We start from the raw sequence: 22,662 nt of genomic DNA on the forward strand, positions 1-22,662 counted from the left end.
TTGGGGTGCAATAGAATGTGTTCCTTAATTTAATCTGCGTATGTGTTTGTGTAGCTACACATGTACATGCGGACATTGGAAAGCTGGGGATCAACCTCAGGTTCTATCCATCCTGGGTTTTTTCTTTATTTATTTGACAAAACAAAACAACCAAAACCACGTTAAAAATGTTATTGTAAGTATAACACACCTTATTTGGCATTCGTTTAACATTTCTGCTCATTTTGCAGAACACAACAGGTACAGTTTGCTTATAGGAAATGATCTATTCCTTCTATAGCTGATTTTGCTCACAGTGGACTACCACCTGCCTCCACCTCCCTGAATGTGTCTCTATCTTGGAGTTAAGGTCAGTGTATGGTGGGGACCAACCTCCTCTCCAGATCATTCATATTGAAGTTTGCATGGTTCTTAGGCTGATGTGGTGGCAGAGACACACTACTGTCATTTAACAGCTGGGCTGAATGTCATTGCTGCAGCAGTAGGTTGTAACCACATTGAGCTCATTGCTTGAGGCCCTCAGGGCCTCTGTGGCATTCTAGAAAATCCCATCTCCATGCGCTGAACAGCCTGGTCCTCAGAAACTCTCTGGAGAGGAGATGCCCGATGTTCAGATTGAGGGCCATATTGATAGTTTATACCAAGATGAAGCAAAAGCTGATCTCAATGATCATTCCTCCCTGCTGCTGTCACCTCAGTTCTGCAAACTGAGAGCTTCAGCTCCTGGTTATGCTCTTCCATATGGCTCTCTGGCCTTGCCAGTAGGTTCTGAAGATGACAGGATGGCCCCAATGTCTTGAGAGAAGAACTGGACTATCCTACTGTGGATGCAGAGCACCTGGTAAGCCTGGAACACTTTGTGGTTTTAGCACTGCCAGAAATTAGTCTGCTTACAGCTACAATCCAGATGAAGGAACCAGAGGTGAAAAGTTGTAGTCCCAGTATGTAAATCAATGTCTTAATTGCTATTGACAACTTGCCCAGAATTTGTGCCACTTGGGACTCATGGGATGGAGCAATAAAAGGGTACAAACAGCAAACACAAGGGCCAAGAATCCAGAAGGCAAATTATTGGCCACAATGACCCCAAATGAATACTACATGGCTTCCACAAGGATAAAGGCAAACAAGACTGATAAGAACCAGGAGCCCAGGCAGAAGGATGCAAATTTCTGACTTTCATGTCTTTTTTCAAATATTCTGAAGTTATAAATCAGAAAACTACTGCATAAAATGTAAATCAAAGCATATTCTTTTGCATACCACCCTCCAAATCTGGAAGTCATTCTTGATGTCATGGAGGTCATCCCTGAAGAAATTCCGACAGTGAAGCTGCAAGGGAGCAGAAGGGATGGCACTGTGAAAGCCTTCAGCAGAGGAGCCAACGCTGATGAACATGGTCAGGCCAGACCTGGAGCCTGCTCGAGTGGTCAGGGGGAGGTAGAGAGCCCCCAGTCCCCCCCCCCAGGTGAACTCCCATCCCCCAAATGAAACACAATAAAAACTCAGAGAAATTGGGGTTTATCCTGAAGATCTGAAAAGCAAAGCAGCCAGCCACTGGCTCTTGACCTAAGTTTGAAATGGCGATCTGCCTCTAGGAATCTCAGAATCAGACTGGCATTGAGAGCTGTCTCCTCCCATTTTATAATCCTCTCTAGGGCTGGGATTAAAGGCATGCACCACCCAGTTTCTATGGCAACTAGTTTGGCTACTGGGATTAAAGGTGTGTGTTACCAATGCCTGGTCTATAAGGCTGACCAGTGGGGCTGTTTTACTCGCTGGTCTTCAGGCAAGCTTTATTTATTAAAACACATATGAAATATCACTACACCCCAGAGCGCTCTGGAACCGAGAACATGTGTTGTTTAAGACAGGGCCTCTAATTGGCCTGAAGCTAGAGGATTTCACTGTGTCTGCCTCTTCGGTGCCACAAGTTCATGCCACCATTCCAGGCATAGTGAGTACTGGGCATAGAACTCAGGTTCCCCAACTTGTGTGGCAAGCACTTTACAAACAGTTATCTCTTAACTGGCTAATTTTAGAGTGATTAAAAAGATGTTTTTGTTAAAACATATGGGGCTATACACTGAAAGGGGTAAATTTTTACTATACATAAATTATATGCAGTAATGAAGGAAAATCACATAATTTTTAATAGATTCAGGACAATACATTTGAGAAACTCATTCAAAAACCAAATGAATACCCATTCATGATACTCCCAGCAAACTAGAAATAAATGGGAGCTTCCTCATCTTGATAAGGAATATCCATGAAAAGCTTGCAGATACTATTATACTGAATGTGAGATACTAAGCATTTTTATCCAAAATATTAGTAGCAAAATAACAATAACTACTGTTTTTAAACAGCCTCATTTCCAGTCAGAGTTCTGAAAGGCCCAGCAAATACGAGGCAAGAAAAAGAGAGCTCTGAAGGAAGAATGTTGAACTGTTGTTATACAGATAATATGACCATTTGTGTCGAAAACCCTAAACAAGAAACATTTAGAACTAGTAAGAACCACATTAACAAATACGTGTTTACATTTATTTATGTATACTGGTAATGTATTGTGGGGAAAGGGGCTTAAGAAGATGTCATCTTTGGCAGCATCTTGACGAGGAGTTGGCTTCTAAAGCTATTCTCCTCTAACAGGAGCTAGCTCTTTGGAAGTACAGCAGATTTTAGAGCAGAGGCAGGAAACATTAGTCAGGAACATCTCAGTACCAGGAAGACAAGTAGTGCTCAGCTGGGCATACTGGCACACACCCATCAGCCCAGCATTGAGGACACAGAGGCAGGAGGATGAGCCCAAGGTGCTGAAACCCTGTCCTAGAACAAAATGAAAAGGAGCATCCAAACAAAATGGAAAAGTGTGTTGTAAGGATAATGCCAAAATGATATAGGAGACATCTCCCTCCTTTAATAGCACTCACAGGCTTAAGCTACAATAACTAATCACAGTTAAATCAATAAATTAGTATTAGACTATAACTCAACTGTTGTAGGAGCTTACTTGTTTGTTCCCTTTGCTCAGCCCCAAAATAACCACACAGAAACTATATTAATTAAATCAGTGCTTGGCCCATTAGCTCTAGCTTCTTATTGGCTAACTCTTACATCTTAATTTAAGCCATTTCTATTAATCTGTGTATCGCCACAAGGCTGTGGCTTACCGGGTAAAGTTCTGGCATCTGCCTCCAGTGGGGATACATGATTTCTCTCTTTGACTCCACCTTCTTTCTCTTAGCATTCTGTTTAGTTTTCCCCACCTACCTGTGTTCTCCCTGCTATAGGCTCAAGCCAGTTTCTTCTTTATTCATTAATAGTAATCACAGAATTCAGTGGGGAATCCCACATCACTCAACCTTTTTGTTTTGTTGGGGGTTTTTTATTTTTTTTTTATTTTTTTTGTTTTTTGTTTTTTTGAGACAGGGTTTCTCTGTGTAACAGTCCTGGCTGTCCTGGAACTTGCTTTGTAGACCAGACTGGCCTCAAACTCATAGAGATTCACCTGCCTGTCCCTCCTGAGTGTTGGGATTAAGGGTTTGCGCCACCACTGCCCAACTATAACTCAACTTTTCTAAAGGCTGGGAGTCCATATTGAGTTACACAAATGACCAAATGAGTCAGTAACTGGAAGGCAAGAGACAGTTCTTTTATGCAGACTTCCAGATAGTTTATGTAGTTAAAAACCCAAAAGACATGGAAACTATAGATTTTTAAAGAATGTTGTGCATAGAGACTTTTCCTTCTCAAGGAGGAGGGAGGGGGTAATTGGGAGGCAGGGGGGAGGCGGAAAATTTTAATAATAAAAAAAAGAATATAGAATGGAAAGGGCAGGAAGAAAGTGGTCTATAGAGGAAAGTGTTATCCAGGTGGTCAAGGTCGAAATTAACAGTAATTAGTAATGTTGACATCACATGCCCTTGATGTGATAAAAGCAGCACCTTATCCCCCTAAACTTCCTGCAGAACCATGACAAAAAGCATCAGTGAAGTTTTCATTGAAAGGCGTTCTGCAAAATGCCTACCCAGTGCTTCTCCATGCTTTTGGAGCCGTTCAACAAGGAAAGTCAAGAGACTCTTGAGGAGACATGATGATTAGTGTATCTTACATGAGTTACCAGAACTTGAGGTCAATGTTGATCAAATTCTGGCCATGACAGCAGTGTGTTAACGTTGGCTCATTCGTTTTGACAGATACAACATATGAACGCAAGCTTTTTGTGATAGGAAAACTGAGTGTGGAATGTATTGGAACTCCTGCAAAGTGTTCAAAAAATTAGGCCAGGGCTGTAGTTCAGTGATAGAGTGCTTGCCTAACATGCATGAAGTCCTGGGTTTGTCCCTAGCACTGTTGGGAGAGCACAAATCAACTGTGGTTGTGAAAACCTGCGATCTCAGCATGTGGGAGATTGAAGCAGGAGAATCAGAAAGCCAAGGGCGCCTTCACTTACATATCAGGTTTGAAGCCAGGATGAGATACAGAAAAGCCAGTCTACAGATGAAAGAATAAATAAATAAGCCACTAATTGAGAAAAACTGAATTAGATATGAATAAATAGAGAAATAGAAGATAGATAGATAGATGTACATAGTTTTGAAGATTTAATATGGACAAGATTTGACACTGATGGATGGCATTCCTAGAATTTTATCAGACTATAAATTGATAATGTGACTCCAAAATAATCTTAAAGACTAAAGTTGGAGAATATATACCTCCATATTTCAGGGCATGCTAGAAAGCTATGTTGAGAAATTATGTTATTGCATATCTGTAGTTGAATAGACATATGGAATAAAACATCAATCAGAAATAAACCCATATAGGTAGCAACTTGTTTTTTTTTTTAAATAAAAGTGCCAATTTAGTGTGGGAAGGATTTTTTTTTAGTAAATAATGTTGGGATAAGTTGGAAATTCTTAAGGGACAGATGTGAGATCCAACCCCTGCCTCACACCATTTGTGAACATAACTTGAACTGCATCTTGTATCTACAAAAGGTAAGCCTTAAGCTCAACAAAGAAAATTCTAGCAGATGTGTTTGCAATTTTGTAGGCGATTTCTTAGAACTCAAAAGTCCCAAGGAACAACAACAATAAAAATAGACTTGACTTTATCAAAATGAAAAATTTCAGATAATAAACATTTAAAATGAAACTATGAACCACATTCTGGGGGAAAATTATATGCATCACATATATTTGACAAAAGTGGTCCAGATGATCAATTAGCTATCAGCAGTTTATTACCTATCTAATGTATGTCATCTGTCAAGTATCTCTATGCCCATCTTTTTATCATCTGTCATCTATCCACAACTACAAATCGGTAATGAAAGTTAAATAGTGGCATCGAGAGATGGACAAACTTCTTAAACAAAGGAAAACACAAGAAAGACAGGTGAGCATCACAGACTCTTCAGCCACTTAATCAAGTACATGAAGTTGAATTGCTCAGTGTGTTAGTGTTCTCAGATAAAGAGAGTTAATAGGTAGGTGTGTGTGTGTATGTGTGTGTGTGTGTGTGTGTGTGTGTGTGTACATGTAAATGCAGCGACTGGGGAATCCAGAAGAGACCCTGGGGTCCCTTGCAGTGGAGTTAAAAGTGGTTATGAGCTGCTAGAATGGGTGCTGGGGACAGATCTCAAGTTCTCTACGAGATGAGTACCCACTCTTACCTGCTGAACCGTTTCTCCAGTTCCACAATGAGGGATGTAAATAGGACATGAGATTGGCATTGAGATCTTGGGGACAGGATGGAGAACAAACTTCAGGGCAGGTATTGGCCCTGGAGGCTTGAAGAAATGCAGAGTTCTTAGATGAGGCCAAATATCAGGTCAATACACAGCTACCTAAGTCAAGGGCAAGCCAAGCTAAGTTGCTGTGGGAGGTGAAGGAAGGTGATTTCTAACAGCAATGAATGTGGAAGTGGCTAAGCCATGGACCCAGCACTGGAAAGGCCCTCAAATACCCTACTTTGTAGATGAGGGACCTGAGGCTCAGAGAGGGAAAACAACTTTCCCATGTTACACAGCGCACTGACAACTTGCCCAACAGAATCTAGGTTCTGTCTTTGGTTAGGGGCTTTCTCCATGCATTTTCTCTTCCTCTCACAGCTCACCTTGTTCTCATGTTTGTCCGACATCACCTCGGTGGGGTACCCAGGTCTCCTCACTCTGCTACCTCTGACTTTCAAGAGTGGGCAGGACGTGGCAGGAGACAAGCTGGACGTTTCTTCTGGGCTCATCCCTAGTTCTGGAGCAGTTTCCTTCTCTGCACGGCAGCAAAGCTGACCCTGAGAAGAGTTATTTTAATCAAGCCCCTTGGAGGGAGGGAGTGGCTGTTAAAGTGAGAGGGTAGCTGTTGTAAGATGTGTGTGCTGAATGAGATGGAGCAAAAGACACACAAAAAGGCACAGCTGTGATTTCGCTCCTTTTTACAGCAACCTGCAAGTCTGACTTTTCACACACAGCTCTTAGTGCTTTCCTGACCCAAGGCCTCGCTGCGGGCCAGGGTGGACAGCCGCATGGTATGGTACCGAGACTGTGGAGAAGGCTTGGGTGGACTTTGAATACCTACTCTTCTGCCCGCCCCCCCCCCCCCAGTGCTTACTAATCACCTTCCTTCCTTAGTCGGAGACCTGCAGATCTAGGCAACAGCCAGGAACGCAAGGGGATAGTAAGAATATAGATGCTGTCTCCTCAGCTCAGGAAGTGCTGACATTCCCCCACAGAGTAATTCTCTGTATTAGAGGTTGACTGTGCTGGCATGGCACTCTTGCAACCATAGGGACTAAATATGGTGACTGGCCTGTCACCAAAGGGGAACCCCGAACTTTCCGCAAGGGAAAATATTATTCGTTCAGAGCCCATCTGAGGAAAGGAGGGGACAGCTAACGTGACAGGATGCCTTCTTGGCTGGGACCTTGAGTTCCCCTAGAGAAGGCTCTGGTTTAGAACCTGGTTTTCGTGAGAGTGTGAGAAGCTGTAGCGTGAGTGTCTTAGTTCTCAGGTCTGTTTTGCTGACTGCATGCTGGTTCTGTGTTAGTATGGAAGCAGCCTGCTTTTGCCTCCCCAGAACAACAGGCTGGGAAATTGATGGGATACCTGGATAGACAGCTATGTAGCATGCCAAGAGTGCTGAGGACTTGGGGTCGTCTGTCTCTAGCTGGGAGCAGCGCAGGAACTCCTGGGGAAGTCATCCTGGATGCAGACCGGCCACGTCAATTCAGTGCTCAGGGCAGCCTCTGCTTTCCTTTAAAGTGAGCTAAATCAGACTGTGGCCATGCGCCCGAACTCTGGGATGAGCTGAAAGGAAGATACTGGATGAGAGGCTCCTGAACAGGAGGGAAGACTGGCAGGGGCGTTCATCTTTGTGCTCTTCTTCCTCTTTCCTCCATTGTGTGGCTGTTAGAGTCCTAGAGCAGAGTTGGTGCTGGAGTCTTCGTGTGTCAGATCCAGCCCAGCTCTTTGTTCACCGGATTATCATGCCCATTCCATGTACATAGGGAGGGAAACCTGGACTCGGTGGTGAATGCTTCACAGCTCATAGACAAGACCTGGAGTTGTGGGACAAGGATGCTGTGGCAGCTGAAGAGGCTGCGTGGTGGACAAGCTGACTCAGAGGTGCCTCCCTCCCCCTTGCCAGACTCCCATAAAGGCAGCAAGAACCAAACAGGTGTTTGCGATGCATTCATTTCTTAGGCCGCTGCCCAGAGTTAGTAAATGATTGGTTTGTATTTCTAACACAAGAAGGCACCTGCTCTTCATCTGAACAAATATCTGAACGTCCTGGGAAGGGGTAAGGAACTTTTCCCTGAGCCCTCAGCACACACCTGTATGTGCGTGCTCCAGAGTCGCTGTCCAGTATATTTATTGTGTGACAGCATGGCCTTTCCTGGCTTTGTTGATGTGACCAGGATGGGGCTGACTGGTTTCCTGCTCTCCCCTCCACTCCCCGCAAATACTGCTCGCAGTCATAGACCAGACTGGCCCTCACCCTGACTGCTGATGCTGTCATTGGCTCTGACTGCCCTATGGTCTCTTGGCTCTGAGAGTCCCACATATTCTTCGCATGGCCAGCTAAACACTCATCTGCCTCTGCAGCTATTATTAGGCACCACTGAGACTCAAGCCAAAGGACTTGTTTTTTATTAGCAAGTGTTATAAGGCTGGCATTTATGTGTCCGTTTAGGAAACATCCTGGCAAGGCTGAGATAAATATTAGTGAAGATAATCTCTTAAAAGGACCAGCACTGTGACCCAAAGTTGCATTCAGATGTCCATGGGACTGTGGGTAAGTTTGAATCCCCTCCTGGATCTCGTCACCTCTGGGTCACACTGGTCAGCCTCGGAGCCGACAAACAGTTTCCAGTCTGCCATGACCGGACTAGTCATCTCTCCTGAGAATCACAGAGGCAACCTGTGAACCAGACACAGTGACTCCCCACACAGGGCTGTAGAGGCCCACAAAGAGCACGTATGTGAAGTTTTAGTGGCTGCATGCTGAGCACCAGCCCCACCCCTCTGTCCTGTGGGAAGTGGACAGCACATTGGATCCCCAGGACAGTGTTCAGAGACTATTAGGGAGATGGTATGTCTTACCAGATCCACAACACTAGCAAGTGGTAGAGGTGATAGGCTCCAAAGTACATGTTCCTTCTACTGTGCTAGTCTGGAACTGGCCCAGGATCCCGTGAGGTGCACCACAGAGGAGACAGGGCTGGGAAGAGTAGTGAAGATGGCAGGGTTCGGGATGGCACCTGAACATGAGGGAACATCAGGGGCTCTAGGGACTGATGGTTTCTTTCCTTCACTGTTTTTTCTCACATAACTATCTTCGTGTTGTGATTATTCAGAGAGCTGTGTACTATGGTTGATGTACTCTTTGGAGCATATGTCCTGCTTTTTATAAAGGTTACAAAGAAAAGAACTTTTGTAGCATCCAATCACTGGATCCTAAAGTATTTTAAAGTTTACACACAACTACGGAGGTCTCATTTGCATCTATGCAAATGATATCCCGTAAGAATCTGAAGGCATTCAGGTACAATCCCAGAGTTCCTCAGATCCAGTGTTAACTGTCATTCAGATGGCTGACTGAGGAGATGGGTGGTGAGACTCACAGCAGCGAGGTTGGGGTGGCCGAGAAGCAGCTGTGGTGTAGGCTGGAGAGGACGTGGAAGAGTCGAAGTTCTGGGAGCTTAAATGTGAAGCTGGCAGGGAAGGACCTGATTAGTGTCACACATTTGCACTGTGAAATGACTTCCCCATCTAAGGTCACAGTAAAGACTGGCTCACCAGGAAAGAGTCCCCACTACACAGCACTCTCACGGTCTCACACTCGATCCTGACAAACACTTTATCCGTGTGCCACAGTTTTCAGTGCTGCCCTGGCTCTGGGACACCGCCAGCCACTTCCTTCAGCCTTTCACAGCCTTCACAGTCAGATGTCAGGGCGTTCAGTCACAACAAAGAACCCGACTCCACCCTTGGAAGGAGGTTGACCCGACTCGTTACTTCATGTGAACTTGATGGTGACAACCATGCAAGCAAGGGTCTCCTAGTCTCTCTCTTAGCACCCTCTCAGTCTGCTTCCCAGTAGAGAAGCCCCAGTGTACACCACAGCTGATGTGCTCATTAGTATCTCTGTGGCTCCTGCTCTGCCGACACTGACCTTAAGGACCCAAGAATCTGTTGTCTCCAGGCAGAAAGGTGGAATCGTACAAACAACCTATTGAATGATTGCTCTGTGAATCATAGCAATCAGAGACAAGTAGGCCACAGTCAGGGTCATTTGTGCATACAAATGTCACACTGTGAGTCCCAGGTTCAGTTCAAGGGTAAATAAATCTAATGTATTGGCAGTGGATAATAGGTTCTTGTAAGTTATTAAGCCTTTGTGGAGACAGTGTCTAAACACAAGGGAAGGCCTTTTGTGTTATTCAGGTGAGTGGGCTGGGACTGTGTGCAGAAGTTCTGCATATTCCAGCGTGGAGTGGAGTCAGTAACACAGCTCGTGGGTCAGCCCAAGTTGTAGGTCGACTGCGCTTCCACATTATAACAACTTAGTGGAACAGTGGCCTCAGAAACTGTTTCATGAAGCCTGTGACAATTACCATCTGGTCTTTCAGAAATCTTGTTGGATGCTGGTGTTCTTCATTGTACACTTGGCCTGTGAGAATGATAATTAGGCTAAACTCATATCATAGCAAGCCAGACTGTCAAACTGATGACTGCGTGTGTTGTGGACAATGATCCCTTTCAGGTTCTCAGGCAGAACACATCAGCCTTAAGTATTGGCTAGTTGGAGGAAGAAAATTTCATACAACATCCTATCCCCAACAATTCTGTTAAAAATCAAGTAGATGTTCCTGAGGAAACCCAGCCCCAGAAGACCGAATTGAAAATATTTGAGGATGTGATGAGGAGGTCAGTAGCTTGTATCTTCCTTTCCAGTGCTGGGAGCACAACTGGGGAGACACAGTATCGATGACACCACAGGGTCAGTCTCCATCAAAGGTTTAGATGACAGCTCTCAAAGCCTCTCTCAAGAGGAGAGGTGGAAGAAGCAGGGCAGAGCGTGGGCTTATACCAGGAACCTGGAGGACAGAGGGCCCCAGATGGCAGGAACAGTGCACACCAGACACAAGCTCTAGCAAGTGCATGATTTTGCAGCGGGTGTCCCTAGGCATGCTTAACTCACGTCTATGACTCTCAAGTGGACTGAGTGATGAGCCACTTAATATGGTGACAGCTTTTACAAAGCAGTGATCACATTTTACACTCTTTCTGCTTCCATGGGAGCAGGCAAAGAATGAAGTCTTATGCTGGCCAGGGCTGCCTGCTGATAGGGTGAGGGAATGGACAGCAGGGAGTGGGATCTGATGCCTGCAGCAAGTAGAAGGCTTATGCCTCGAAAGCACTGCTTCCTCAATGCTGCCCCCTCAGTTTGCATATTGATTAGCTATGATACAGTTTTAACATAGTCCATGGATGGAGTCCCAACTTGCAAGGCTCTGCCTCTGGGCCACACACCACCCTCATCTCTAAGATCCATGGAACCAGCAAGCCACAGCTACCACTGGAACCTTTACTCATGCTACAGCCTCTACCGGGAACTCCTAGTCCCATTGTTTTCATCTAATTGACTATCCGTTCCCATGCCATTGGAGCCCCCAAATACTTCTAGACACCTTCCTGTGGTCCATCCTACCAGCCACCCTCCTGATCACTCCCAGTTACTCAGCATATAAGGACTGTCTGACTTCCTCACTAGACTTTAATCTCCTGTGAGGGCACAAAATAATACCTGTATGTAGGGGTCATGCCAGCCATGTCACAGAATACATGGAGCTTTAGAACTTAGGGTGATGGCTAAATGACTCATATAGAGAAGCTATAGGAGGATTGGGAGGCCTTCATTAGTGCTTTGTAAGTGAAGGATCTGAGTGGGCCACCTGTTCCTTTGTCGGTACTGAAGGAGCACTAAACTTGATAAGAACCCAAACTATTCTCTAAGCCCTGTTCACCAGTGTTCTTTCTCTAAAGAGTAGAACTGGATTCCATGTTTCTTTCCCGGAACCCAGCCTTTAGGATGAGTGAAGGTGTGGGATTCAGTTAAGCTGTCATGTCATCTAAGTGGGACCCAGATGACCTTATCCCTCTGTGAGTTGTGCCTGGCTAGCTATGAGAACATGGCAAACTTGAGGCGGGCCAGAACCTTTCTGCTTTCTGATGCAGAGATTGACTGCTGGAAGGTGAGAAGGAGCTTCTGGGGTTGGAGATGCCATGGCAAGAAGGTTTAGGATTGCCAGTGACTTATACATTACCTGGAACACAACCCATCGGTCACAATGGAAATGTATGAGGAGTAGACGTTATAGCTCCAGCACACAATTCAAAGTAATTAAAAATCAAGCCGGGCTGATGTAGAACGCAGCACCTGCAGTGAACCCTGTGGTGGTTAGCCGAGCCATAGATTATGAGGCTATCGCCAGAGCAATTTGCTCACATGGTAACAGACGCTTTCATCACAAACATTGTCCCCAAGCCAGGAGCAGCCCCTCACAGGCCTGACTTGTTAGCACAAATGTCAAGAGGCATAAGAACAGCACACCCTTGTCACACACTCCTTGAACATGTGCGTGGAATGCCACTTACATAATCGCAGATTGTGGTTGGGCTGCACAAAATAAAAGCCCAAAGAAACTGCTCAGTTCCTTCCTCTTTTTAAGCTGCTCTATTTTATATTGGAGACAATGTTCACAGCATGAGTAATACCCATCAGTTATCAGTAATTTAGCAGATTGTGCCAGTGTTGACATTTGTTCTTGGCTTAATTGTGCGTGAGTGTGTATTTTAAACAATGATGCAGCTGTCCCATCCCTGGCCATTACAATATAAAAATGGTGTTCACTGAATCTGGCACTGTGATCACTTGGTCACGTGTCTACTCTTTTGTTTGTAAGTCCTTCTGAATGTTTGCTGCAGTTCTACAATCAGAGCATAAATTTGGCCTAAGGCAGAGCCTGGCTCCACATTGCCAGTAGCATCAAAGATTTCAAACTTGTTCGTTTCATGACCTTAGTTCTCTGATTCCACTAGCCTTGCAAGACATTTGTGGGTGGGTTAAATATAACTCTTTGGTTTGATCTGAAGAAATCAGATATCAATGCCATTGGGCTGGATAAGCAGCATCAGCAGAGATGGACTAGATTACTGCTGGCTATTTGCAGAGTGATGGAGAGCCACCCCATGGGTGTTTCCACAGAGTAAGGACCTCTGGGGCTGCTACTGCCCCTCAATAATTTTGGTGCTCTTTTTTTCCATTAGGTTGGGAGATTAATGCTCACATCACCTCATTTGGTGATAGCAAGGCAAATACCTAGTTATAAATAATGTGTCATTTTGGAAAACCATTTGGCAGTAGTCACCAAGGCTGAACATACATACACTATCTGACTGAAAATTTCCAAATTCAGATGCTGGAAATACATATCTATTGGAATTCAGATGCCCAATAGATATGTATGCATCAGTCCATCAAGGAGCAGGCTTTGGAAGCTTCCTGGCAGCAGCTGCCAAATGTCCATCAACAGTAGTAGAAATGCTAGTGCTGGCCATGTGGTATGGTGGTCTAATGCTTTGGCTAGCATGCCCAAGTCCCTGGGTTTGATCTGAAGCCCTAAAAACACAAAGCAAAAGGAAAGATAGACAGGTATGCTACAGTATTATACAGCAGAAAGATCGCACAGACGCTAATTAGAAACTGGTTTTGTCCTGTCGTGAAAGGACCACACATTTAGTATTGTGAGGAATACACAGATGAGCTTCAACTTGTAAAGCTGAGGGGTGGGATCTCATTTCTGATGTGTCTCAAGGTCAGGGCAACTGGAGCCCAGGACCCTCTTCAAAGCCTCTTCAGGTTGTTGGAAGAATTCAGTCTTTTTTGTGTGGTTGTTGGCTGTTGGCCAGGAGCCAGTCTCTGCTATGAGAGGGCATCTGAGTACTTTGCCAAGAGGTCTCTTCTATCTTCAAAGCCATCAGTGAGCGCTCTCTCAAGTCAGTCCCTAGAATGATTCAAATCACCTCCATAGAAGATCCCAGTCTGCTTCAAGGACTCATGTGATCAGGGCCATAGAGAGCCACCTACTGATCTCAACCACCTGACTTCAGCCTGAAGACATACGAAAACCCTCTGCCCAGCAGGCCCTGTGTTAGCATTCATCCGCATGACTGGTAAAAATGTGTGCACAAGAGGGTGTACGTACACCCATACATATACAATAATATATATGGATTTCACAGCTAACAGTGAGCCAGAAGAAGCCAGACACAAAACAATATTCCATTTACAGAAACTGCCTGAACAGGAAATACATTAAGTTGGCATCAGAAGTCAGAGCTGGCTCTGTGAGTTGGCTTAGTGGTATAAGCCTTGGCTGTATGAGCCTGATGCCTAGAGTTCGAGCCTCAGAACCCTTGAGTGCACAGTAGCCATAGTGGAGCCTGATGAGATCCTAGGTGGGTGGGGAGGACTTCTCCTCAGGTTCCTACTCTGGCCACAGCACTGTGCTCAGCTTATGAAAATGCAGTGAGCTATACACTGGTGGTCCATGCTGTTTTGGTAAATGTATTATACTTCAATTAAAAGGTTCTTGAGATAATTTTGATTCATTACTGTAAAATGGATTTGTTTTGGTTTATTTTGCAGAGAAGCTTGCATCCAAAGGCAATTCTCAGAATGGGGAGGGAGGATAAGCAGGATAAGAAAGGAAACAAGGTGCAGGGGCTGGAGGAGGGGCTAGCCACTCCATTTTGTATAGCTCCTCCATATGGTTGAATGACAATGATCTGAAAACTAAATTGGTTTCCAAGAACTAAAGTAACCTGATTCTCTGCATGTTTGTCCATCCTGCCCTATTGATCCCAGTAATGTGCCCGAAGAGATACTTATCTGTCACATTCTCTAATGTATCACTCCCTGGTTACAAACACAGAGGGACAGCCATGTGCCAAAAATGTTAACTTTTTAATTCTTCTTTCCCTTCCCCATTCTTCTCTCTAACTACCCCAGTTTAGAAGCAGACAGTGGACTCTGTGGTTTCTAGACTAGAGAAACCCCTTCTACAGCTGAATAAGAAACTCACGTTGTCACTGAGTGACAGCTTCTGTCTCTGTATGTCTTCCTTGCTAACCTCACACGAGGAAGGCACAAGGTAGATTGACAGTCCCTGCTCTGTCAGCTTGGAACTTGGGTGTGGGACCTGCTCTGCAATATGTGGAGGACCCAGTGGCAAATGGTAGGTACGCAGGAGTCCCTGTTAAAAAGTCAGAGAGACCTGAGCGTGGTATGGTGACACACACCTTAACCCCGCATTGAGAATGGGCACAAGTCGGAGGCCAGCCTGGGCTTCAGAGCAAAAACCTGTGGTGAAAGAAAGAAAGAAAGAAAGAAAGAAAGAAAGAAAGAAAGAAAGCAAGCAGGAGAGAAAAACACTGTCAGTGCTGTCGTTGGGGTACACCGACAGGTCCCCATTCCCAGCATGTACAGGAAATCTGAAACTCAAGAACTTCTTGCTAGGCAGAACAGGCTAGGTAACTGGCATTTGGACGCACTCAACTGTAGACCATGATAGAAGACAGGAGGTGAAAATTCATTAGCGTATATGAGAGCGATTATAGGTTGATGTGTAAAACATCAACAGACTCAAGGCTAATCAGACAATGACGAGCACTCCAGATTTCCAGATTATCCCATTAATTGGCTAAAAAGCCTAGTCACAGATAGGTACAAGGGATAGAAAACTACACACATTCTTCAAAGGTGATACTTAGTATTTCAACCCCGTGAAAGAACACAGTTGAAATTATTGCTGGCTTCTTAATCATGGAAACTTAGCATGCATCCCTTGGTCTTTCTGGTCAAAAAAAGAAATTGCTAAATGCAAAGACTGAAGGGGTTGGAGTCTGGGCATTTCTTGCCAAAATTCTTTTTCCTGCTGCGATTTGAGTTTTGGTCAAATTTTGAGTGCAAGGCAGACATGACTCTGGGACCTAGGGAGTGTCTGGAAGGTCCTGGGAAGGGCACCCTAATATACAGAGTGAGTTCAGTAGTGGATGCCCCGGGCATGTGACTGACTTCCAAGCCTATGCGGTGTCTGGATGGAAGGATGGACCAGCTGTCGCGAGCCTGGAATCTGGTAGGGGTGGGCATTCTTCGGAGGTAAGAATTTTTGGGATAGCACCGCCTTTCCGTTGCATCTCTGGGATCATTTCACCAGCTTACACTCACTACTGGACCTAGTGACTTCTTAACGCTTTGGGGAGCCGTAGTACCTACCCGAAGTTGGCCGGCTGCTGACCTATGGTCTATGAATAGTTCCAAGGATAAGACAAAGTCCCAGTGTCTGAGTGACAACAGGGTTATTGACTAAGGGCCATTAGCTGCAGATGGTGAAAGGGTAGAGGCCAGTGGCCGGGGAGGTGGGGGAGGCAGGGGGTTTATGGGGATAGACCCCGACTTTCTGCTCAGCAGGAGCCGGGAGTCGAGGCCCCTGGGACAACCCTTCAGGCCATTAGCATGCAGGGGCCGCGCGCGCCGTCCTTGAAGGGCTACCCGGCTGACCTTGCTCCGTTTTCAACGCGGATTCTCCAGCAGCGCGCGAGGACGCGGGCGCCGCGGTGACTCAGTGCCCTGCGCGCCGCATGCAAATGCTCGTCTCCGACGAGGCTGGCTCTGCGGTCTGCACTTGTCCCCGCGCTCCTCCGAACCCCACGATTCCAACCCGGCTCTTTCCGCCTTTCCCTTCCCCCTCCCCGCAGTCCCGCGTCCTCAGGTTGCGTTGCCCACCTCGCCTCCGCAGCACCGAAGGGCAACCTTCGCACTCCCTGATTGCGGGCGCCGGGATCAGACACGCTGTCCCCGGGCCGGCCCCAAGCTCCGGCTGCCCCCGATCCCGAGCCAGCCCAGAGGGGGCGGTGCGCAGCGCAGAGTCTCAGCCCAGCCTGGCCGGCCCTGCTCCTCATTGGTCGTCACCTCGGCGGGAGGGCGGCCCGGCTCGGGCACCTGCCGTCGCCCCTCCACGGGCAGATCGGCGGCTGCCGGACACCGGCGCCCAGAGACAGCAGCACGCGAGGACAGGCCTGGGGTTCGGCGGACCTCCTCACGACTGGCCCTGTTCTTTCGCCACCGCCGCCCCGGCTGCGCCCGCGGGAAACTTTGCCCGGCGAAGTCCTCTGCCCTCCTGGCCAAGCCTTGACAGTTCACCTAACGCCCTCCGGGGCCCCACACAGCGCGCGTGATTGCCACGCCGCCCCGCACGGTGCATCCGCGGCGCCGGGCCGCCAGGATGCGCTACGCAGACCCCTCAGCCAACCGGGATTTGTTGGGAAACCGAACTTTGCTCTTCATTTTCATCTGCGCCTTCGCCTTGGTGACCTTGCTGCAGCAGATCCTGTACAGCAGGAGCTACATCAAGAGGTAAGAAAGTCTGAAGGGATGGAATACACCCAGTCTAGAGGTGGCCGATAGGCAGCGGTGGCTTTCTCCGAGCAGGTGACAGGAGGTTTGCCCTTAGCCAGAGCGCACCTCCGTGGGGTGCCCTATGGCATCTCCATCTCTGCTGCCAGCTGGAGGACAGCTCCAGCTGTGTGCCTGTCGTGGTGTGTGTGTGTTTGTGTGTTTGTGTGTGTGTGTGAACTTTGTTCTATTGTGAACGTGGGCAGCACCTTGGAATGCCAAGCATCTAAACAGACCATACATGCATGTGCATGCCCAGAGCTGCGCTGTCCCTCCAAACCTACATTTTCGTGGTCATTTGGCTGTGACTGGAAGGTCAAAGGTTTCTTTTTTTCTTCTTAGTATGGCAGTCATAAATTTTTGTGGGGAACCTTGGAGGTAAAGGTTTTTTTTTTCTCCCCAGGAACCCGGGATTAGGTGGGGTGGTAGTGGCTGGTCTGTGGCCACACAAAGGGACAATAAATTTTAGATCTGTGAGACAAAGTTGATGGCCTTCGAAGTAGAAGGTTCTTTCCCATCCTTAGCCCCACAGGTCAGAGCAGAAGAAGTTGGGCTCTCTCACCCTTTCTCCATCCACAGCCAAACTCCTTGAAGAGAAAGGGCAGTTGATGCTGTTCACAGCTTCAGTCTCAGTGTGCGGAAGATGCATGGGCATGCCAGGCTCCCACGGCTCTGCCCGAGTTGCTGCCTGCGACCTGCCTGCCTGGAGGTGGGAGCTCTGCCCACGCTCCAGGGCGAGGGTCTCTAGTGGAAAGAGCCTCTCTCCTCTCTGTTGCAGGCCCCTCCTTCACGACCAATGCCTGTCTCATCTCACTGCCGTCTGTTCAAATGGATAGGAATGGAAATGGTACACACACACACACACACACACACACACACACACACACACACACCATCTCAGAAATGCCTTAATAATTAAGTGCTGTTTTCTTCCCAGTCCTGGGGTTTGCATTGGCCACATATGCTCCCACTCAGGGCTGCCCAAAGAGGGGGAGGGGGAGGGTCGCTGCTGGCGCTCTGCTCCCAGCGGCAGAGCTAAGCCATCGGCTGTCCTTCCCTGTACCTCTCTAAAACCGAGGGCTATGTGACCCCTTGCCTCGTACATTCTTTTCCAGTCACCCACTGCTCCAGACTTCCCCAGGCAGCTCTCTTCCCTAGTTAGTACCAGCTCATGTGCTCTGTGTGACACTGGTGTCTTTAAATACACTTTCTAGTCTCCTGACTTGCTGGGTTTGATCGTTTCCACTAAGATGGTTACCGAACTGTCTGCTGTGCAGCCTTGCTGGATCTTGGTACCTGCTTCTCAGTGCAGGCAGCTCTTGGTTTCCTCCCCCTACTGGTAACTATCCAGAATTGCTGGGGCTCATGGAGCTTCTAGTGGGACAGGAGAGAGACATCAGGTCAAAGTAGGTGCCAACCACACTCCCGCCCGATTTTTCTGTCAAACTCTGCCTGTGTCTGGATGGATGGACTGGTTGCCCAGGGCCCAGCAGGTGTATCAGTTGGTTCCCATTCTCTGTCTCTCAGAGACCCTGATCGCTAAACAGCAGGTAAAACCTTGCAGGCCTCACTTCAGGACTCCTGTTTAATGCAACCAAACTGTCGAGACTGGTATATGTTCCATCCTAGAAAGGGAACCAAGGAAGGGATGCTATAAAGAAGCTGATGATGTGGTCCCAGTGCTCCGCGGGATTAAAGTCCGTCTCTGGAAGCAAATGACCGCAAGTGAGATAAGAAGGACATGGCTGAGAAGAGTGTCTGATGGACCAGGGGAGACTGCTTGGGGAGGTGGAGCTCTCATGGGCCCTGAAAGCAGGCTAAGATCTAGATAGGGGAGGGACACGCCAGCTATAAGGAAGGAAGCAGCAGCCCAGCAGGGATACAGGCATGGAGCTGTCCCCTCCTGTGTCTTCCTCACCAATCTCACCTGCACTGCCACACTTGGCTCCCTTTCTGGTCTGTCTTCAGGCTCCCCTGGTTCTGTGTCTCACACTTGTAGTGTCAAGCTTACGTGTCCTATTTCACCGCACATCATAGTTGCTAGGAGCTGGCTCCCATCAGGAAACAGCGCAGACCTGCACTGGAGCTCCCTGGGAAGGGCCCTGAGTTACATTCCTGGGCCCTTGGGTCGAACTCCTTTCTAGGTTGTCATCTGGAAACCCACCTCTCTAGAAGGCCCCGAGGGACTAATAGCAAACTCCACTTGTTGCTGTAGACCAGTAGGTCTCTGTCAGGTCAATTTCGCCCTTAGACATTAGAATAGCTGTACCGTCCGCACTATTACGTGTACTACGGTCCTGTAGTCCATGCTACTACATGTACTATGGTACCACGCCTGTAGTACGGAGCCTGCTCTTATGAGAGGGTTCTCTAGCAAGTCCAGGAAAGGGCTTGGAGACTGACACACACAGAGACAGAGAGACAGAGACATGGGTCATTCTTGAATTCCCTAAGAATGCTCCCTTTATTGTATTCAGGGGCAGCTTATATAGGGATCCTAAACTGATAGCCATGCCCCAGCCAAACCCACCAGAAAGCACTCTCCTGCCATCAGGAACTCCTGAGGGTCTCGCAGCTGCAAACACAGGAAAACAAGTTGTTTTGCTCAGAGCAGCTGCAAGCATTGGAAAACAAGTTGGTTACAGGAAATTCAGGGTCTGGGGGTCCACAGCCCCCAACAAATAGCCACATCTTTCGTTGTCACATGGGAACAGGAGATGTTACTGTCATCAAGGAGGAAGCCAGGGGAGATGTCTGAAAACTCCTCAAGGCCCAAATTGCCTGCCACAGCAAAGATGGTTCAGCCCTAAATGTCGGTGGTGCTGAGGTTGAAAACTGCCCTGGGCCAGAAGCTCTGAGGCAGGGACTACAGTTTGCTTTAGGCTGCATGTGTGTTTAGTAACAAGTCATTATTAAGTATGGATAATGAACAAATGATTGAAGATAGGAGTAGGTGTGTGTGTGTGTGTGTGTGTGTGTGTGTGAATGCACATGTGGGTGTATACTTAGGTATAGCCATTGGAAGAGACACAAAAAAGATGGATCCCATGATGTAAGGGGCATCTTGGTATGTGTCAGGCAGCAGTGACTAATGGTTTCAGTGACGTGCTCTAAAGGTTGGGGGATAGATTGAGCATGGTTCATAGGTCATGGGGAGTAGGGTAGTAACTTGGTAAAAGTGCCTGGGAAGGAAGGTTATTTAGGTGTAGTACAGGAAGACTTGGAGGAGGAGATACATGGGGGGTATAATCATAGCCACCCAACAGTGAGGGCACGGCTCAGGGATTCAGAAGACGGTGTTAGAGGACAAGGACGGCAAGCTCGTCTAGTGATGTGGAGCCATCACAGAGGGAAGCGGGTGATGTGGGTCGACGTGTTTTATTTATCCATATATTTATTTATTTTGAACCCTCCATCTTGCCCTGGGGTGTGCGATGGAAATTTTGACAAGGTCCACTATAAGCCACTAAAATTCTAGCGGTGTACGTCTGTGGGGGACAAAAGGAGCAGTGTGATGACCTCGTGAGAGCCATCTCTGTGGAGCAGAAAGCATACACCATGGCTTGGGAGGAAATGACCCGGAAGGAGCAAGGTTGTGATGTGCTTGGCTTCCCATGTCTGCTTCAGACTTACTACACATTAAGTACTTCCTATACACTGAGAACATACTACATACTAAGAACATATTAACACTGAGTACTTACTACACACTGAGTATTTACTTTATACTAAGTATTTCCTATGCACTGAGTACTTTACGCTGAAAACACACTATTCACCAAGTACTTGCTGTGCACTGAGTACTGCTGTGCACTGAGTATCACTGGAAGTGCTGAGGATAGTGTCTGCAAGGGCCCAGGTATGGAGAAAGTGAACTAACTCATGGGCTGTGAGGAAGACAGAAGGGCTTGCATGGAGGCATGGACAAGGGACCCTAAGGCGGAGGAGGGAGCTGCTTCAGGATTATTCGACTTGCAGAGGACATTTGAAAAGGTCTTAAAGAAAGAGGAATGCTCCTTGGGCACAGGCGGAGGTGGGAGGGAGGTTCAGGAGGCCAGCACAAGCCAGGTATGACGGGCAGGGAGACTGAGCAGTCCACACACAGCAGGGCTAGAGCCGTACTGTCCAGTCGGAGAGACAGACACAGAGTGTGGAGAGCAAAGTGAGTGTGTGCGAGGAGTGTGTCGGAGAATGGAGAACCATGGTTTGAGTGTGTGTTTGCTTGGACATGGAAGGCAGTCTGTCTGGAGCAAGCCAGCAACTCTCTGGAGAGGAACTCTGAAATGGCGCAAGGGGAAGGGCCAGGCTAGCAATGAGGCTTTTGGAATGAATCTCTTGCCATCAAATCAGCAGGTTCTGAATTTTATGATTGTGATGTAGTAAGAAAACACATTCTCCTTGGGGGTAGCGAATTCTGTGAAGTAATAGTTGGCTTTACTATGAGAAATGTGCCCTGATATTTTCTACTCCATTCATTAAAACGAAACTCTGTAGGGAGCTGGAGAGATGGCCTTAGCAGCCTCTTGCGGAGGACCTGGGTTTGGTTCCCAGCACCAACGTGGTGGCTCATAACCATCTGTAGTTCTAGTTCCAGAGGATCAGATGTCCTCTCCTGGCCTCTGTGGGCATTGTACCATGGTGCATTTTCCATACATGCAGACAAATACATACACATAAAATGAAAATAATTAAAAAACCCTCTAGAAGAATTTTCTATGACTCATTGGTAACGGTGCACTGGAGAGCATGCATGAGGCTCCGATTCAATCTCCAATACCCACTTTTCTTTACATATACATACATACATACATATATATATATATATATATATATATATATATATAAATGAAGCAGAGATATATGCCTTTAATCCCAGAAAGTTCTAGGTTGGCTGGGCTACAATGATTCTCTCTCTTTCTCTGAACATATATAAATAGTTATTATTTGGCCTTAAGAAGAAAGTTCTAGCCGGGCGGTGGTGGCGCACGCCTTTAATCCCAGCACTCGGGAGGCAGAGGCAGACGGATCTCTGTGAGTTCGAGGCCAGCCTGGTCTACAAGAGCTAGTTCCAGGACAGGCTCTAAAGCCACAGAGAAACCCTGTCTCGAAAAAACCAAAAAAAAAAAAAAAAAAAAAAAAGAAAGAAAAAAGTTCTAACACAGACTGCAACATGGATAAACCTTGGCACTCTCATGCTAAATGCAGTGAGACAGACAAAGGGGCCAGGTGTGTATGGCTCCACTTTGATGAGGTATTTGGAGTTGTCAAACACAGAGACAGAAAGATAGGTGATTGCTGGATGCTTCGAGGAGGATGAGGTATTAGTCATCATTTAATGGGCAAAAAAATTCTGCTGGGGAAGATGAAAAATTAAAATGGATGAGCTTCTTGCTCCTGGCTGTATGCTCACAGCTGGGTAAAACGGCCAAATTTAGACTATGCAGTTTCTCTTTACACTTGTTCATTTGTTGCGTGTGTATGTGTGTAGGTGCCATGGTGTGAGAGTGCAGGTCAGAGGACAACTTGTTGGGAGTCATTTCTCTCCTTCCACTGTGTGGATCCTGGAGAGCAAACTCTGGCTGTGTGGTGTGGCAGCAGGGGACTTTATATGCTGAGCCATCTTGCTGGC

The 22,662-nt window shown here is 47.0% G+C and overlaps 1 protein-coding gene and 1 pseudogene across 1 annotated transcript in view; one reads left to right on the forward strand and one right to left on the reverse strand.

Annotated features, from left to right (window-relative positions):
- Positions 1-448: 448 nt before the first annotated feature.
- LOC119815386 lies at positions 449-1,398 on the reverse strand (annotated as a pseudogene).
- A 15,465-nt stretch (positions 1,399-16,863) lies between these two features.
- St8sia5 (ST8 alpha-N-acetyl-neuraminide alpha-2,8-sialyltransferase 5) overlaps positions 16,864-22,662 on the forward strand; it is a 66,675-nt gene continuing 60,876 nt past the window's right edge. Inside the window, exon 1 of the mRNA XM_038331497.1 lies at positions 16,864-16,994. Within this exon, the coding sequence (XP_038187425.1) occupies positions 16,864-16,994 (131 nt within the window). The remainder of the gene's footprint in view (positions 16,995-22,662) is intronic.

This window comes from Arvicola amphibius, chromosome 5, assembly GCF_903992535.2.
Source record: "Arvicola amphibius chromosome 5, mArvAmp1.2, whole genome shotgun sequence".
In the NCBI taxonomy this organism is placed as follows: domain Eukaryota; kingdom Metazoa; phylum Chordata; class Mammalia; order Rodentia; family Cricetidae; genus Arvicola; species Arvicola amphibius.